Source organism: Tachypleus tridentatus, chromosome 10 (genome assembly GCF_004210375.1).
Source record: "Tachypleus tridentatus isolate NWPU-2018 chromosome 10, ASM421037v1, whole genome shotgun sequence".
Lineage (NCBI taxonomy): Eukaryota > Metazoa > Arthropoda > Merostomata > Xiphosura > Limulidae > Tachypleus > Tachypleus tridentatus.
In genome coordinates, this window is record NC_134834.1 from 109,224,649 (window position 1) to 109,245,108 (window position 20,460).

The following is a 20,460-nucleotide window of genomic DNA, read 5'->3' on the forward strand; positions in this document are numbered from 1 at the left end:
ACTATAAACTGTGTGATTTACTTCAGTGTTACAACTATGATAAGACAGTTTGAAAACTCTTCCTCTTTATAGTCATTTGTAGTTCAGATTACATAACTTTTCATGTTTAATTTATATAACAATGAAATGAGGAAAATAACTAACATTTGTTTATAACAGTAGTTTTATCTTGTTTTAGCAAGTTAGTATTTGTGAACGTACAAAACATAAATGTAAAACATTATTTAAAGCTATTGTCTGCTCTACCTTCCTCACTATTTGGGACAATGCTTGAGATATATTTCGTAGTTTCGAGAAAACGTTTATCAGACATCTTAAACCAATTTCATAATTTACAATTTTTATATAAACACTTATTTGGTTTTACTCATATAATAGTAAAATGATTGTTACATAAAGAATAAATTATATATTTTTAAAATGTTTATTAACTGATTATTGTTATTAAAACATTTTTTTTCGATTGATGAGTGTTGTTGCCTCACTAATTATGATTTACATCTTCAGGCAGAAACACCAAAAGAAGTGAAAGACGATGAACGTATCCGGAGGGAGGTGTCAAGCAGCATCAGGCCTCCCTCTACTAGACGTTTTCACAATGTTGATAAAATTATTACTGTAAGACTTGGCAGTAAACCAGAACATCATCAGAGAAACGTTTTTATTGCTATTGAAAATACTGAAAACCGAAACAAATTTGTTATTGGTAGAGCTTCAAAATTAACACCCACGTGTCAGTTGAAACGTTGCCAAAGCGAACATAAACTTATTGTACAGAAACCTAAAAAGAATAATCAAATTAAACACGTTAACAGCCCTCACAAGATTGTTTTCACAAGAGATCCGAAACTGGAACCAAAACCCAAAAATTAGATAACCCATGAGCTGCATACAAGCATACCATATTAAAAAGAATTACTTTACCTTATCTCATAAGTTACTATTTTGTACATTTTACTCACTGATATAAATAATAAATAAAACATACTCATGAAAACAAAGAATATAATATTCTCCTGGGTCTTCTTTTTTGCTGTCAACTGTCATGAAACTTAAGCTCACTTTTTAATGTACTAAAGGTATTGATACAATCAATAATGTTTTTATGTAATTAAATGATACAACTAAGAACAGAGAATAATAATACACAGAAAACACTGTCCTAAAACACTAAAGATAACTATTAGCATTTGTGAAAGATGGAATTGCAAGACGTTGGTCTGATTATCCAGTTAATGGTTTGCAGACAAACAACAAATAGAACTATATCACTGTGTTAAATTTTGTGTTAATTGAACAAGAAACGTGGAGACGTATAAGAAACAGACACACACTGACATTTATTTATGTAGATTCAATGATAGTGAACATTTTAAAACTACAGCCCAGTAAAGTATGGCTGAAAACTCAATTGTCGAAAACAATAGGTGGTAATAAAACTCCTTTATAAATATAAGGTAAACCATAGAAAATTATGGCATAATATTCAAATTGTGTTTATAATCAAGAATGTCATCTTTATTAATTTCAATGAATATCTTGGCAGTTTTGTCATCAATTTTATTAATAGCATTACTATGCAGTTCCTCTGCCTATACTTTTAACGAAAGTTAAATGTTTATGGAAATGAGATAGCTCACACATCTATTTTGTTTGATATATTAGAATAAATACTGTCTTTCTTTTCATGGTAAAAACTGCTGAATTTATCACGACTCATATACGTACATTAAGTTAACTTGAAAACATCTTTTTTTTTTTAAAGATTCGATGGTCCTCCCGTGACTATCGATGTCATTCCAAAAATTTCTTTCTAAGTACTGTTGTCATGGTGTTTTATGAATAAAGGCTGATGTTTGATACGTGTTCCTGGTAATTATCTATGGTTCTTCTGTGTAACAAATATGGGAAATATTCCTTCTATAATTTTAGTAGGACAAAGGTTTTTGAGAACACAGTTAAAGCTTCAGGAATGAAACTGAGGTTGTTAATGACATTCCCTAACTTGAAGTATTTTATCTCCACTGACAATGATACTTAGCTTAGTGTAGTTTTGTGTTTAACGTCAAACAAACAAGCTTTATACCATTTAAAAAATTGTTTACTTACCGTCAAAATCATGGACCACTTAGTAATAAATTTCATATCTTCCTTTATTAGTGTCAAAACCATATTTTTGTGAAATATCTGTAACATCCCTAAACTGGAGAAAATTCAAATGATTTGGTTCTATGAATGTATATTTTACAGCCTTCATACGTAATTTCTCCACACCAATAATTCTCTGGAAAAACGTTGTTTTTATTTTTTTTTCTCAAGATTTTAAAGTAATAACTGTGTTGATAACACCTGAGATGATAGAATTGGAGTTTTATCTATAATTTTTACCTGTTATAACAGCCTACCGATTTGAAAAACCTGTTGAAATCTATAGATTGACCTTCTGTAGAAATGTTAGAGTAATGTACAATACAATAGATAGAACAATGATGATTATTTAATTATGCAAATCCTTTATCCCAATTCGAGCAATACAAACTTGAACCAAATGAACCTTTCTACGTACTTTTGATCGTGTCTGTGAAAAGAACAAGTAACAGAAAAACGGCTAGACTGATCTTCATTAGAACAGGAACACTTGACCCTTGATATATACCCCCAAAATGTCTATTATAAAATAATCTGTAAACATGTAAAAAAATTTAATTATATGAAAAGATTTTCCCCCTTCTTCACCCTACATAATAAAATAACTAGGACGTCGAATCGAAGGACCCGCCGCCAACCGTTCGGTCACTTTTTCCAACGGCTGCGTCTAGACGTCCGACACGCCGCAGCAAGCTGCTGTTGGACCAAGCACGCGCGAAACAGGCCGAAAAAATGGGTTCCCCCGTCGGTAGGCGGCGGGCGCGGGTGTTTAAATTTCCCGCTCGCTTGCACATGCTCTGAGACTCTGTTCGAGTTGTACCGAGGCCAATGCGTGTACTCGGCGGGAGCAGGTGATCGAAATGCCGGCGAAATCCTCTAGGGACGTCGAATCGAAGGAACCGCCGCCAACCGTTCGGGCACTTTTCGCAACGGCTGCGTCTAGACGTCCGACCCGTTGGAGCAAGCTGCTGTTGGTCCACGCACGCGCGAAACAGGCCGAAAAAATGGGTTCCCCCGTCGGTAGGCGGCGGGCGCGGGTGTTTAAATTTCCCGCTCGCTGGTACATGCTCTCAGACTCTGTTCGAGGTGTCCCGAGGCCAGTGCGTGTACTCGGCGGGAGCAGGTGATCGAAATGCCGAAGATATCCTTTAGGGACGTCGAATCGAAGGACCCGCCGCCAACCGTTCGTGCACTTTTCGCAACGGCTGCGTCTAGACGTCCGACCCGTTGGAGCAAGCTGCTGTTGGTCCACGCACGCGCGAAACAGGCCGAAAAAATGGGTTCCCCGTCGGTAGGCGGCGGGCGCGGGTGTTTAAATTTCCCGCTCGCTGGCACATGCTCTCAGACTCTGTTCGAGGTGTCCCAAGGCCAATGCGTGTACTCGGCGGGAGCAGGTGATCGAAATGCCGACGATATCCTCTAGGGACGTCGAATCGAAGGACCCGCCGCCAACCGTTCGGGCACTTTTCGCAACGGCTGCGTCTAGACGTCCGACCCGTTGGAGCAAGCTGCTGTTGGTCCACGCACGCGCGAAACAGGCCGAAAAAAATGGGTTCCCCCGTCAGTAGGCGGCGGGCGCGGGTGTTTAAATTTCAAAGAACATAAAATGTCAGCTTCACACGTTTTCGAACACTGCAATTCAAATAAACACAACATAACCACAGAAAACACTCAAATACTAAATAAACAATAAAACAAACAAACGCAAAATTAAAGAAACCTTACTTATACAACAACTTAATCCCAAAATAAACCAATATAAAAATACAACATTTCAAAGTCATCTTTCTCTACTAATAACCATACTGGGTGTCAAACATCAATAATTATTCTGTCCTTCGCTGGTACAGCAGTAAGTATACGGATTTACAACGCTAAAATCAGGGGTTCGATTTCCCTTGGTGGGCACAGCAGATAGCCCGATGTGGCTTTGCCATAAGAAAACACACACACATAATTATTTTTCACTCACTGTCCCGTGTCTGCGTTCATGAAGCTGATGGCAAGATATTTATTTATTCCGTTAGATCACGAGAATACATCTGAGGGGATCATAACTTTACATAATCTTCCGCAGTATTAATAATATTTGTACGTCGTTGCTGGGGAAGCTGGTATCAGTTTCATAATTCCAACATATTAACTCAAAACAGACGTGATCACCTAGAAGATGAATTATTGTTTTATTGTAACTAACTATTTGTAGCTACACTAAACGATAGAAGGAATAATAGATGAAGTAAACACAACTGGAACAAAAATACTATAATTCATTGTGTGTGTGATTGCCTAATAACTTTATTATAGACAGAACATAAAAAATGATTTTGTCTTATTTTAAATTGGCCCTCTACGTTTTGCTCAATACTGATTAAATTTCTGTGATTTACGATAATTTGATATAGTTGATTCATATTTAAATTAGGTGTTTTGAAATAACTCAAAATTAATTCCCTCATCGTGAACCTCATCCAGTTCCAAATGAGATAGAAGATTTACTATTCTTTGTAAGTTTGTATATAAGTCATTATTTGTAATAACCGTTATTGTAAATTGTATTATTGTCTGAATATTAAAATATATGTGTTTTGAGAAAGAAAATTGTGTGTATCAATCTTGTTAGCAAATACCAAAAATTGGATACGTATCGACATTTATTTAACTTCTAAATATAAATTATAAATTAATTCAGGTTTAGGCCTATTTGAAATTGTAACACGTAACATCACACATTTTCATTGATCATAACGAAACGTAAGCGAGGAAACCAATTAATAAAAATGAAATGGGACACTGACGTTACAGACCCCAAGAAATGGTTTGCCACATGTATAAACTGAAACTAACCCAAATTTCTTTGAGGTGTGATTTGATTGTTGTTAAGGTCAAAACTACACAATAGGCTATCTGTATTATGCCAATCACAGGTATCGAAACCCGAATTTCAGCGTTATAAGCCTGAAACTTACCGGTGAAAAACTGGCGCTATTTCTGAGATCAAAAGCCAACAAAATCTCATAACTTTACAAATATACACAAACATGTTGTTTCTAAAGGAAGATTATAAACTTATGAGGTTAGTAACGTTGATTATATCCACAGATAATATAACTATTATTGTTATTATTTGTTTGATTTTTTACATTTTGTTAGGTTCAGTATATTTCATAGAATAGAACTTATAAACTCATTTATAGAGATTACAAAGCGGAAGAGTTTTTGTTTTAGGTTCAGTATTTTGTTATCGAATATTATGTAGGTCAGGTTATAAAGCTAACCAGAATTTCAGGTTCATCATGTCGCTCTACGGATAACGTGAAGTTCGCCAAATATGTTCGCTCTTTCTGCTATGGGAACGTTTTAAACCTGCAATCAATCCCACTATTTTTTTGGTAAAAGAGTTGCTCAAGAGTTGGTGGCGGGTGGTAATGATTAGCTACCTTTCTTCTAGTCTTACATTGCTAAATTAAAGACGGCTAGCGCAGATAGCCCTCGAGTAGCTTTGTGCGAAATCCAAAACAAACAAACAAACCTGTTGCCAAAGAAGTGATGATGGGAAGCAATGCAAGCTAAACAATAGATATAAGCTTATTTCAACAACCTAAATATATCATTCCAAGGCAAGCTTATGTCAGTATTCTACATGCAAGACAAAGTTAATGCAATGATTGCAAAACTGGAGCTATGGGGTACACATTTTGGGTGTAGTAAACTGAAATCTTTTTCATTTTTCATTCATGTGGCTATGAACTCATCTGAAGCACTTGTTGAAAATATTTTGAACACAATGAAGAGACACTTGAAGGACTTCAAGAAAGATCTTCATAAGTATTTTTCCAAATGTTTGGTAGTTGTGAGTGGATGAGGAACTACTTTCTCATCACTTTGCACACATTACCAAATAACTTGACACCTTCAAATTAACAACAGCTTCTTCACAGGGTGTCTTGAAGTAAAAGTCTGTGTCGAACAAAAGTCACATTATTTTACTTGTGTATTAATGCACAGTTTCCAACCTTATCAGAGAAAGTAGTTAGGTATCTTTTATCATTTCCCACTAGACTGCATGCACATGCGAGTCGGGATTATCGGTGCTGGCTAACATCAAAACTTAAAAAGGAATCTTATTTTCAATATAGAACCTCATCTTAATCTTAAAACATCAAACTGAATATTTCTCTACTGCTGTCTGATTGTAAATAGTTTCATTCTTTTCATTGAGAAACTTATTTTCAGGTATTCATTTTTAAACCAATTATATTTATTATTCATTATTGCATGAATTTTGAAGTTATTCTAACTTTGTCATTTAACATGAGAAAAACAATGTTTTGAAATAAATGCAGTAACACCTGTTTAAGCCAGAAACTGCATAAGGTGGAAAAATGCACAAGCAGGAAATAACAAAATTTTGCAGCATTATCTTAAGATTTCTCTCATAAAAGGCCCTCTACATGATGGAATTTGCATAACATGGATGTAAAACTATCTTTCACCTGCCTCATCTATCAACAAGTAGGATTAGAACCTGAGTAATGTAAAAAAATATTTTTTGATTAAATATTAATAAATTCTCATTTAATTAACAATTTATTTAAATATTAATAAATTCTCATTTAATTACTAATTTATTTAAATATTAATAAATTCTCAGACATTTTGTTACAGTAAGCATTGGTTAAATATATTCTGTTCATTTTTCTGCCATCATTATTCTGATGTTCGCTATTCGAATAAATGATTGACTGTTCTTTTGGTTACTTTTCCTGATGGAAAACTAGAGAAACCATGAGTAATAGGTGAAAGTGAAAATCTGTGCTGTTTCAAAAATTTAAGAAAAATCAATTTTCTGTGAAATGGAAGGGGAATAATGATGCATGGATGACAAGTGCTATATTCAAGGAATTTTGAACAAATTAAACAAAAGAATGGAACAAGAAAACAGGAATATTCTACTTTTCCAAGATAATGCAATTTGTCACCCAAAAGTTCAACTTTCAAATGTTTCTTTTGTTTTTCTATCTCCATGTACAAAATCAGTTCTACAGCCACTGGATAATGGAATTATACAGTTTATAAAATTGAAATACAGAATATTGATCTTTCAGCATATTGTTACAAGTACGGACGACTATAAGGGAGCATCTGAAATGACCAGGAAAACTGACGTGTTAGATGTAATTGCATTTTTTAAATCATTCAATCAAATACGTAAAAGATGAATGCATAATAAAGTGCTTTGGAAACTGTGGATTTATTATTGATAATGGCAGAGATTGTGGAGAAGTTATTTGTTATGCTGATTTTAGTGAAATCCAAACTTTAATTGAGAAGACTGGTGCAGATGATTCTGTAAATGTGGAAAGTTTTGTGAAACTTTCCAAGAATGTTTTAACAGAAACTAATGAAATTGATTTAAAATCTGTAATAGAATCACAAGATGGTAACAGTGAAAGAAATTCAGAAGATGAACAAAATGGAAAAGATAATGAGGAAATATAAATTCCTATTTCATCGCACATGTTAAGTTATATTAACTATAAAATTGTATGCAAAAAAATGAAGAAGCTGTAGAATTGGTGTTCTCTTTTAATTGTAGGAGAAAGCCTATTGAAAAAAAAGTGAAACAGTTGGACTGGACACTTTCTTCAAATAAATTTAAGATATTGTGGGATGTTGTGGGCTCGAACAATCTTCTTATAAGATTAGCAAATTGGAGGTTGAGGTTGAAAAACTGTATCCCCACTGCATTATGGTTCCTACTTCATCCATCACCTCCAAAACCAGATACATTTTTTTTTCCCACATTGTAGCTTGTATCCTTTTTTTGAAAATATGAGCATATTTAGTTCAATTTGAATGTGTTTTGTTTATGGGTTGAAAACTTAGGGTAATACAATATATAGAATGAAATGATAATCAGTGTATTGAAAGCAATTGTGGCTGTAACCCACAGTCTCTCACATAAAAATTATCATGTATTATTTACAACCAAAATTTTAATAAAACAAACCTGTGAAAGTGATATGTAAAATTATTCTTAAACCAAGTGTTACTCAAAATCAATCTACTAAGTTTAATAGGTATTACCTTAATGTACACTCTACAGAATGTAAAATTAAAATTACATGAGAATTAATTAATCACACAATATTAATTGTTCAGTAATTAAACCTTCTTTATCGGGTTGCTCAGTCAGATAAATCTTCTTAACAGCAACTTCCAACCCAGTTCCTCTTTCTATGGCTTTATATACACCAGCTGAACCACTAAAACATTTAAAGAAATATCATCAGAATCTGTAATGTACTTGTTTATTACCAGATTCTAGTGATAAAATTATTATGCTTTAAAAAACAAATGAACAATGGAAAATCACCTGTTTAAAATATTTGTACAATAATAAAACTGTATGCATATCTCATTATACAAGAAACAATATCATACATAACTAAATGTCTCTCATTATATGAAGACTACCATAAAGTATCAATAAAAAATAAACAGTTGGTGAAATTGACACATGTAAGCACCACTTTTTTAAAATAACATTAATAACCTTTTGGAAGTGGTTCTGGTGTTACAATCGAGATGTACTAGTAACTTGATTCATCTCACACAAATACAGCTGTTTCATTTTACATCAACAAAAGTTTGTGTTATAAAACAACAATTTAAGTCCCAACAAAAGTTCTTACATAGTTCATAAAGTTATAATTTGAAACTGAATAACTGCACATTTTGATTAAAAGAAAGCATGTAGTAACTTCTGTAGAGTAAAATAAGAGTATAAAGACATCAGTACCTTGTGAAATTATGAAGCATATTTGATCATACACAAATTTACAAGATTTATAGAGCAGAATAATCAAGTGTCATTGATATTCTTATACTTAAAAGCATACATTTACTTCAATGGATTAATTCACTCACGAATGATTAGCTGAAAAGATTCTAAAATCGTCACATTACTATTGTTGATGTAAAATGAAACAGCTGTATTTGTGCGAGATGAATCAAACTTTCCACTTGTCATTCTACATTTTTTTAATTCCTTGGCAGGTCAGAAAATGGCATGGTGTTCCTTATATTGAACATTTCTGTATTTTATGATTTAAATCACACTTTCAATACATCAGGAATATCATTCTGTAGACTAGTTATGCAGCACATACATTTCCCCTCTTCATCACATATAGTGTAATAATGTTATAAATGTCATTACTTTCTCCACTGAAAATGCACTTCCATGCACTACTTACCTTCTCTTATACAAATAGCTATTCACATGCATTGCTGCCCTCTATATGTAAAACATTTTTTACAAGCATGCCACAAGGCTTCTGCTTCCCCTCCATTAGAAATGACTTATTCTAATATGTGTCTCCTACAATTTATCAGGACAACCCTCAACCAATGAAACTGCCACATATTCAGGGTTACCCATGTTATTTCCTCTATTTAATTGTACAAAACTAACACTGCTAGTTTTGCCAGAAATTGGAAGATTCTGCTTTAAACAAGAAAGAAAAGTGGGATGTGTGAAAGGATGTAAGGACTTATTGAAAATTCAATTTCAGTATCAGAAAGCTATAATATCATACCTATGTTCATATAAATACGAGAATCCCCATTCCATAATCGAAAGGACCAGAGCAATGGAATAAGAAAAGCATCCTTTGAAGGCACAAAAAAGAAAACATCTGGAAACAAGAAAATACGATGCAAAGAACTGATGTGAGAGACTGTATCACAACTGATCTCTTTATCCATTGAAGAAAATCATGATACATGTGGATGGAAAACAGTGTCCAAGTGATGTGTGAGAAAAAACAATGGAACTTCTTCTAGGAGTAGAGTGACTAAGGCACAAGAGACCACACTCAGTAAGCCAACTATATGCAAAATTCATGTTACTGGGAACTGATATTCATGCAGGGATAAAGTGAGGAGCATACTGTCAACACTCCAAGTTCAGAAGGTGCAATAACATTAATAACAATGAGTAATTACCACCAAAAGGTAAATAAGGCCCCTGAAAAATTATAAAAAATAATAACAAATAACTTACCTCGCCAAAGTCACATGGAAATTTGAAGAGTGGCTTCACATCAAAGAAAATAGCCCAAAGAGGATGAAATGGTGATACCATGCAAACAGCGAGAGACACGTTTCAGACGTAGTCAACATGTGCAGTTGGAAAGTTCTTCCATGGGATGACAAAGATGAAATACGAGAGAAAAGGTAAAACATCAAAACATCTTTATGGATCAGACAGATGATAAAGATGACCAATGGAAGGATGGTAGATCAATGAGTTATCTTCACTAGCCACTGTAGTTTTGGGGAAAAAAGAATGATTCAGATGAAGTAGAAATATGTTGGATGATAAAGAGTACATGAAAGAATGCTGGCATGTAAATCAGACCAAAGTCCTCAGGTTAAGAGAAGAAGGAAATAAATCTTAAGGGAAAGGTAAAACAAGGAACGGTGGTTTAAATGAAAACAGAGTAAGGCAAAGGAGGACCACATAAAAATTTCAGTCCAGAAGAGTAGCCTGCCACTGAGGACAATAATTCTGTTAGAAATTTATCAATACGGAGTTACTGAGAAAAAAAATGGAAGGTGTGGTACAAAGCCGTCTGATAACTGGAAACCAAAGAGACAGAAGATACTAGATTAAAATGCCGAGTAAAAAACACAACAATACCAGGAACAGAGGGCAAATCAGGTGAAAACCTCCATTCCAGAGATGAATGGTAGAAAACATCCCATTTATACTGACACACTTCCATGGATGAAAAGCAAGTGGAACACTCCAGAAATGAAACTACACATCACAACAAATCTGATTTACTTACCAAGGACCAAACAAAAAACAAGCATGAAGATAGAGGAAAAGAAGACTGATATGATCAATGTTACCAAAAAAGGAAGGAGAGAGGTAGTCTGATAATTAAAAAACACAGATGAGTCAGTCAGTAAGTTGCAATCAGAAGAACCTGACATCGAGTGGGATGGATGAAATTACATAATTCAATGAAGAAGGTGAATGGGTGAATCAATATACAGATGTTTGTATACCCAATTCTGACTGAATCTGTTGATTGTTAGGGTGAGTAACCATAGACCAAAATGGAAGTGGTTTGTGGTTGAAGGATGTTGTAGAGGCATTAATGTGCGAAGAACCATACTGAAATCAAAACCATGGAAGACAAGATGATTGAAAGATCATTTCATTTGACAGACTCCGTCTGAATGGGAAAGATGATTTGTGACAATATTGAAACACCTGGAATATAACATACAATGATATGGATATCTTGCATATCAGTCTAAAGAAAAGATGCAACATATAAGAACATATGGATCCAGAATGAATGCCACTTTGGTAACTGAGATAAGTACCCACTGTGGAATTTTCGGAATGAATCATGACCAGACAATGTCTGGCCAGATGGAAGAAATGATCCAAAGCCTGACATACAGCTAAATGCTCCAGTTTTGATATAATAACACTCCTCAGCTGTAAACCAACACTATAAAGCCTCCCGTTGATCAACCCATGCCCTCCATCTCCAGACATGAGATGAAAATCCAGATGAGGACGAGAAAGTGGAACACCTGTCTAAGTGTGAATCCTGACCAATCACTGAAGACCCTGAAAAGGATCCTTTGCAAGAGTCCACTAATCATAAAAGGCACACTGATGAGCTCACATATGATCCTGAATAAAGGGGCTGTGATAATCACAGAAAACACAGCCCCAAAAGCAATAGCACATCAGAAGTTCCAATATGATTAAGCAGCCCACTTGAGTTATTTCCTGGAGCAGCTGAAATGTACGACAGGTAGACTCCTGTTCACAATGAGATAACAGTAACAAATCATCCATATCATAATGAAAATGCATCCAATGAGTTTGGCAATGATGAGAAAAAGCTCAAAATTTTCAAATAAAATAAAAAACATAGGGCCCAAACTAAGCCTCAATGGGAGTTTTTAAAACTGATAACTTATCCTTTGTTGGACAAAGCCAAAGATGTGGTGACGACTTCAGAGCTATTGGAATATGTAAGAAAGCATTCATGACATCCATCTTGATCATCCATATACCTTGAGTTAAAACCCACCTGAGGGTGAGAAACAATTCCATGATGAAATAAGGGAAAATGAGGAATTCAGTGAGGTGGAACAAATACATAACAGGTAGCCAGTCTTCAATTTTCTTAGGGACAGACATCAAACAGCCTAGAATAAAAACTGAGATAAGCCACAGGTTCAATGTCATGTCAAAGATGGGATCCTGTGGCTGAGAGAAGGTAATGGGTTCTATGACAAAGGAAGTGGAGAAAGAGATTGTATTAAAAGTCTTTCTGATAGAATTCAAATAATCCACTCATCTGCAGCAAAAAATTACTAAAGAGGAACAAATTATCGTAATCAAGTTCCCACAAAACCATAATTCACTTGGTTGTCCAAGATACTGTTGGCATTGTTCAAATTCATATGAAAGAAAATGATATACAGAACTCCTGGATGAAAGAACAGGTAAGCACTGAGGAATAATAAAAAGGAAATGGAAATAGGTGCTTTGAGGTTTAACTGTGGTAAACAATTTACCAAGGGAGAAATGGTAGAGGATTCCTCACGTGATTTGAGTGTGTCAGGAACATGGTTGATACCTACCACTAAAGAGAGGGGGCAACATGTAATTTTCTGAGATAAGTGAGTGGCAAAATATCTGAAAAGAAGACGAACATGAGATTCACAAAATCCTGACAAAGAAATCATGTGTGTGAGTAAGTCAAGAAATAACGATGATAAACCTTCAAGATTTTGGTGCATAACCTGGGATAGATGATTTATTGTAGATAAACACCACAGAATGAAATGAGATTCAGATGAATGTGTGAAAGCTGGGTATGGGTAAAACATTGCAGGAAATTATAGTTTGCCCCTAAAGTGACAAAATAAACTACAGCTGCTAAGAATAAATTGGCAGCACATGAGAGAAAAAGAGATGCTGGCACTCTCACCCAGTTGGGAAGTAAGATGCTCCACAAGGTATCTAATATCCAGAAAAGATGAGAAGACTAAATAAGAACTATCATGCAACAAAGAAAGACAAAAAATTAAATCAAGTAAATGAGTGACACATCACAAACCTGAAAAATTATGTCTAAACAAGTTTTTAGGCCAAGCTGATTCTATAGATGGAGCATATGAAACGTGGCACAATCTGAATTTAGTAAAAGGCTGTCAAAATCTTAGTTCAACTAAACAGATTTAACATGTTCTTAGGAAAGTGAGGGAAGTTCAGGAGTACATGCTTGACCTATATTGTAACTAATATCTTGGCAAATAATCACAGATAATCCCAACCAGAACTGACCCAATGTGTCACCAACTAAAAAGTGTTTTGTAAGAGATGTGATACTCAAAGTTGTAACATTAACCTTTAAATTTGTGGGATATAATATACAGAACAAATTGTTTGACAGACAAATACATATGCATGAGAGAATAAAACACATGAAAACAATAAAGATTGGATCGAGAATTTAAAGACAAACTGCATAATAAAAAATGATTAATGCAAAAGACTGCTTCGGAAATAACTATTTAAGTTATAATTAGGAACCATGATAAAGAAAAATTTCAAACTAAATAAAACCCCACTGAAAAGAAAAATGATAGTTCAGTAGAAGTGAATATTAATCATATGTGTAACAAAATGTGTGTCATTCTCATTGGTGGAAGATTTCCATGTGGTAATTTGTATGAAAAACATATTAGAATCAAGTATTTCCCATGGATGGGTGGTACAAGGCTTGTGATATGCATAAAAAGTGTTTTGCACATACGGGGCAGTACTAAATGAGAATAGTTAATCTTGCGAAAGGATATAATGTAACATATGGAAGTAAGTCATTGCAATGAATAAAATATGTACATATTTACAATAACTAAGTCATGCTAATAAGATAAATAAGTTTTCAGTTTGGGTGAGTATATTCCTCATGCCTAGTAACATGTTTAAATTTTTTATTTTCTCTTTTACACAAGGAAGAAGCAAAATATTGACAAAGCTGGAAGTAATATCTTGTTTCTCATTTTAGTATATGAAAGTTAATTAACAATTGTTTGGAAATTCAGCAGAATAACGACCCATAACTTAGTTTCCCTTTATATAAAGGTATTTGAAGGAGAAAAAAAATTGTGATGCAAAATTTACAAACTAATTAGCTTAATATCACATACTCACTCAACTGAAATTTAAATAAAAACAACTAATGAATATACAACAAAAATTAAACAAAATTCCAACATACAAACATCAAGTAACTAATGAATAAAGTGATAAAGTAAAATAATACCTGTTAAGTAATTAGCATTATGTTTCAAAAATGAACTTTATCTCTACTATGTTACTACTGAGTACAAATTTACCTTTAAATCATGTTATCATTCTTTTGGAAAAAGGTCTTGAGGTACATGTTACTTTTAAACTTACTCTTGACCAATTTGTTTTATCATGGTATATTTTTCATAGAGACCCCCATTGAAACAATACTTAACTTTTTCATAATTTCCTTATATCATTTTCTTTCTCTTTGATGAAGTATTATAAAACAACAACTAGTACACCACACAAACTTGTGTTTGCCAACAAAGATTACTTATAATGATTGCTGTATAGAATATTCAACATTGCACTATTAAATTTATGAACAAAGTTAAATCTCTCACTGAAACAAAGGATCAATTTCTCATGTTTTTATTATAAATAACATCTCTTGTATTATTCTTTGTTGTTGGTACAACATAAATCCATTTAATAACTATAAAAATTAAAACGTCTACACAAATAATCTTGACATTTGGTTAGTGCTCCAATCATCAACAAATAATTATACAGAAAATGTAAGTGAGTTCAAATGAAAGTGTTTTGGTTTCTTTCGATTGTGTTATTTAATTGACTAAGGTATTCTCAATAGAAATACTACATTTGATGGTTTAAATTAAAATATTGCTAATAATTCCTGAAAGAGTAACTGACATAACACAAGAACTATCGATACTATAAATACTGCATAGAAGAAGATAAGGTTGCTTTAGTTACATAAATATCTCTCTTCTTCATGGCAACCTTGGTTGCATCGTTTATAGTCAGAACAGATCTGTAATTTTCGTAAAATGGTGAATAAATCATGCCTCATACAGATACCAATAATATAGATACACTTGGCAAAATACGTAGAACAAACAACTGAATTGAATCAATGTAAATATCCAGTTACTGTAAAAATTAACACAAAAGATCTGCTTCATCAATCACTTATTCCACATAATGTTTAGTGATATTACAGCTGTCTGCACAAATATAAGGAGCTGATGTTTGGAGTAGCATGATTTGGTTAGTCTGAAATACATTACAGTTAACATTACTGCCATGCAACATGTAAAAGTAAATATAACCTTGAGTGGTAGTGTGTTTCACATCCATTGAGAATGAATAAAAATAATCTGGCTTATACATGTTATAACAAAGTGCAGCAACAACCCGAATGACTACTAACAAGTACATACTGTTCTTAATAAAAAATTCTAGAGGAACCCTTTTGAAAAATGAAAACATTTTCATCAAATATCACTTTGTACTACATTTAATTTGTTTTAGCATTTAATGATGATTAGAATTAACTATTCTAGTTTCTAAGGATTTACACTTAACAAAAACTATGTAACATTTTGACAATATGAGGTAGTCAATTGCTGTGGTGGGGAAGACAATAGTTTTGATAAAAGTTTATAAAAACTGACCTTTACAATTCAGATAAATAACAAAGTATATATTTTTATTTTAATCAATGTTTCACTTTCATGGATTTACCAGAGTTAATATGTTCAATTATTTGATGTTAGAATATTTGTTAAATTATAAAACTGCTTGTAATGTTCTATTTCTCGAGTCCGTCATAACATGTGTCTAACAATGTATAACTTATTATTTATGTTTCCTTATTGTATTAATATTATAGTTGGTTTAAAACTGCAGAAAATTATGTGTGGTGGTTGTTAATGGAAGAAAAGGAAATGTTGAAGATAGAACCACCACAAAGTTAACTACAGTATGCACACACTAATACATGTACGTTTGTTGTTACAACGTTTCAGGCAATGCCCTTTTTCATTTATCTCTTCCTAAATAATAAATTGATAGATGAAAACACAAAATCAAATGCTGTTTGACAATATAATGAGTAAATGTGCACAACAAAGCTTACTTATATCTGTAACAATAGGAAGTTGTGTGTATATATATATATAGGTAAACAGACACACACTGCTCCCTGTATTTATGTATATGCAAACACACACACTGCTCCCTGTATTTATGTATATGTAAACACACACACTGCTCCCTGTATTTATATATATGCGTTGATAATTTTTTAACATTTTACTTCCCTAAGTCTTACTACAAACTGCTATTTGAGATTTGTTGTAGCTTCAAAAATATAGGAAGAAAATTGGAGAACACATGGGTACAAGTGATCACTGCTGTATTAAGTTTGATATTTTTCCTGCATATTGAAATCAGAATATTTTGATTCCAAATTTTAAAAATCAAATTTGGAAGGAAAGCAACAAGAATTATCCATTGTGAATTGGGCAGCTGTGTTATGCTGAGACACAAAGCAAATATGGAAAATCTTTAAAGAAAAAATTTCAATATTCAAGGTAAATATTTTCCTTACATAAAGAACAGGGTAGCAGCAAGTAAAAACAATGTTGGTTCATGAAGAATATTGGAAATAAAATTAATGAGAAAGATAATAAATTGAAAATTAACTAATGTAACTTCTCTTATCAACAGGGGTGATGAAAAATGTTCCAGGACTTATAGACCCATTAGTCTTACATCAGTTGTGGATCACATTTTAGAGTCTGATAAAAAAAAAAAAACTTCAAAAAGTTATTTAACCAAGTTTAGAATTTTATGAGATAGCTAACATGGTTTCACTAATGGAAAACCTTGCCTTACAAAATCTTCTAACATTCTTTCAAAAGGTTACTATTTGTGTTGAGGAGAGTAAGAGTAGATCAGGTAGAAAGGATTGTCACAAATGTAGTTCAACCAAACTAGATTAATGTCACAAATGTAGTTCAACCAAACCAGATTTATGTCACAAATGTAGTTCAACCAAACTAGATTTATGTCACAAATGTAGTTCAACCAAACTAGATTTATGTCACAAATGTAGTTCAACCAAACTAGATTTATGTCACAAATGTAGTTCAACCAAACCAGATTTATGTCACAAATGTAGTTCAACCAAACCAGATTTATGTCACAAATGTAGTTCAACCAAACTGATTTATGTCACAAATGTAGTTCAACCAAACCAGTTCAACCAAACTAGATTTATGTCACAAATGTAGTTCAACCAAACTAGATTTATGTCACAAATGTAGTTCAACCAAACTAGATTTATGTCACAAATGTAGTTCAACCAAACTAGATTTATGTCACAAATGTAGTTCAACCAAACTAGATTTATGTCACAAATGTAGTTCAACCAAACTAGATTTATGTCACAAATGTAGTTCAACCAAACTAGATTTATGTCACAAATGTAGTTCAACCAAACTAGATTTATGTCACAAATGTAGTTCAACCAAACTAGATTAATGTCACAGATGTAGTTCAACCAAACTAGATTTATGTCACAAATGAGGCACCTCACGGTTCAAGTCTTAGGATCTTTGCTCTTTTCGATATGCATCCATGACACAGATAAAAGAATGGTCAATAAATAATTAAATTACATTATGACATAGGGTGTTACTACCTGTGAAGAGAATGCTGCTGATTTACAGAAAGATTTATATCACTCAGTGAATTGGACAAATAAATGGCAGATGGAATTTAATTGTAATAATGCAAGATAATGCTACTTGGTTATCATTATATGAATAATAATTTGGATGGAAATAATCTAAACAATAGAGAAAAGGGATCTTGATGTAATAGCTGATCAGTCTAACAAGCTATCCAAGCATTGTGTTATTGCTGGTGGTAGGGCAAATAAAATTTTAGGGTATATCTACAGAGATTTTCAACATGAGTCTAAAGCAGTAAAATTTCATTGTATGATTCATTGGTTATGTCATATTTGGAGAACTGTGTTCAGTCTTGGTATCCTTACCTTTGGAAGGGCTTTGAATTTTTGAAGGGGTTCAAAGTTGGGTTATTAGAAAGATGTCTGGTATGGAGGAGTTATCATATGAGGAGTGGCTGAAATCTCTCATTCTGCTTTCTCTTAAAAAAAAAGAATTGGAGGAGGCATGTGATATGATAGAGGTGTTTAAGATTTTAAAAGGAATTGATAATGATGATGCATCATCTTTATTCATACTTAACAGTGAGAATAACAAGACTAAGGGACCCAAGTATAAACACTGGCAGAGTAGAAGTCACCTTCAGCTAAGATAACTTTATATTTCTTACAAGATAGTTAGCCTTTGGAGTGGGTTGTCTTTGGATGTTGTGGAGCAGAAAATTTAATGGAGTTTAACAGAAAGCTTGATAAGTATATGAATGATAAGTACTGGCCTTAAGATTTTTAAAATTTATTCATTAATATTTATAGTTTAAATAAGACGATGTAAGAGCCAAGGTGGACCAATAGATTCCATACTGTTCCAAAATGTTATGTATTATGTCTAATGCTTCAGACTGCAGTCTAGTTACAGAAGATTTAATGTGTTTCTAATGCAACAATAAAACTTTTGTTGATAATGCAGTTTACAACTCAGCTTTATTGTTAGTATTACATGCTTCACTATGGTATTAAGAGTGAGAGTATGATCATGCAACATAGAATAATGTGGTATTGGGAAAACTAACTTCTGAAACGTTCTATTCTAACACCTAACTTTGTTTTTGTTTTGTTGGTTCCGATATGATTCTATTTCGGTTCATCTGTCCTTTTGATTACACACATATCTTCAAGAACGTTTGGCAACCATAAAGTAAAACATTTTAACTCACCATTTACACGAAAGTTATTTGGTTTATGCTAACCGAAAGCTGTAGATTTCCTTTCGTACATCCTCAACTTTCAGAATCGATCAGTAAACCATGGACAATGGAAAACCTCTGCGCCACACACTGGTTACATTTTATATAACGCTATATTTACATATTTGTAAATTATAAATAAGCATTAATTATAGATTATGAGAAATAAAATAACTCTTCAATGTTTTGTTTGTTGGTACTTACAAAACAACACAACAGCCTATCTGCGTTCTGCCTACACGGGTGTCAAAATCCGATTTTTAAAGTTATAAGCCCCCAGACTTTCCTCTTAGCTGCTGGAAAAATAACTTTTGAACGTCGATTATGTATTGATATCTAGCAATGTACATTAAGTACACTATTTTGGTAAGAAATGAGCTTTAATGAAGGTTCCTGAAATAAATTAGAGCTGTTTGTGATTTCAGAAAAATACTAACAAGCAAATAAATAAACTGAAATTTGATATCTTTCGAAAAAAAATGTTTTAAATAACCACGAAGCAGATCAAAAGTCAAGTTAGTTTTCAAAACCTGTAATTTTATTTATGTATAGTTTTATAAATTATTATGAAGAAGTGAGTAAAACACAAGTAGTGAGTGACTACTTTCCCTCAAATGTGTTGAAATGACCCACATCACAGCACAGTCATGGGTTGATAGTTTGCACTGTTGTTGACTATCGATTAATTGTTTTGTTTTGTTTTTTTTTAATTTCGCACAAAGCTACTCAAGGGCTATCTGTGCTAGCCGTCCCTAATTTAGCAGAGTAAGACTAGAGGGAAGGCAGCTACTCATCACCACCCACCGCCAACTCTTGGGCTACTCTTTTACCAACGAATAGTGAGATTGACCGTACATTATAACGCCCCCACGGCTAAAAGGGCGAGCATGTTTGGCGCGATGGAGATGCGAAGCCGCGACCCTCAGATTACGAGTCGCACGTTTTAACGCGCTTGGCCATGCCGGGCCTACTATCGTTTAATAATCATAAAGTTAGGTACGTGTAGCCCAACTACTTCCAGATCCAGTGTATTGTATACACACTATACTCCCGTGCTTTACTAATGAAAACTACTTTATATGAAAGTTTGAGACAAATTTTCATGTTTTTGTAAGAGCTGATTGGAAACTCCGAAAAAAGTAGGTGAAAGTTATACTGTTAAGAATAGAATAATTCAAAATAAAAAGTATAAACTCTTCAAAAGAGTAACTACAGATATG

General features: G+C 33.3%; 1 protein-coding gene and 1 long non-coding RNA gene across 2 annotated transcripts in view; one reads left to right on the forward strand and one right to left on the reverse strand.

The window, feature by feature from the left end:
* LOC143228438 (CRISP/Allergen/PR-1-like) overlaps positions 1 to 1,846 on the forward strand; it is a 37,664-nt gene extending 35,818 nt beyond the window's left edge. Inside the window, exons 5-6 of the mRNA XM_076459699.1 lie at positions 508 to 618; positions 1,766 to 1,846. Of these exons, the coding sequence (XP_076315814.1) occupies positions 508 to 618; positions 1,766 to 1,846 (192 nt within the window). The remainder of the gene's footprint in view (positions 1 to 507; positions 619 to 1,765) is intronic.
* Positions 1,847 to 8,200: 6,354 nt separating this feature from the next.
* On the reverse strand, positions 8,201 to 19,438 carry LOC143230065 (uncharacterized). Its single transcript, XR_013016205.1, has 2 exons — positions 19,211 to 19,438; positions 8,201 to 8,417 (listed from the first exon to the last, which is right to left on the reverse strand). It is a non-coding gene; the product is annotated as an uncharacterized LOC143230065 (long non-coding RNA).
* Positions 19,439 to 20,460: the final 1,022 nt, after the last annotated feature.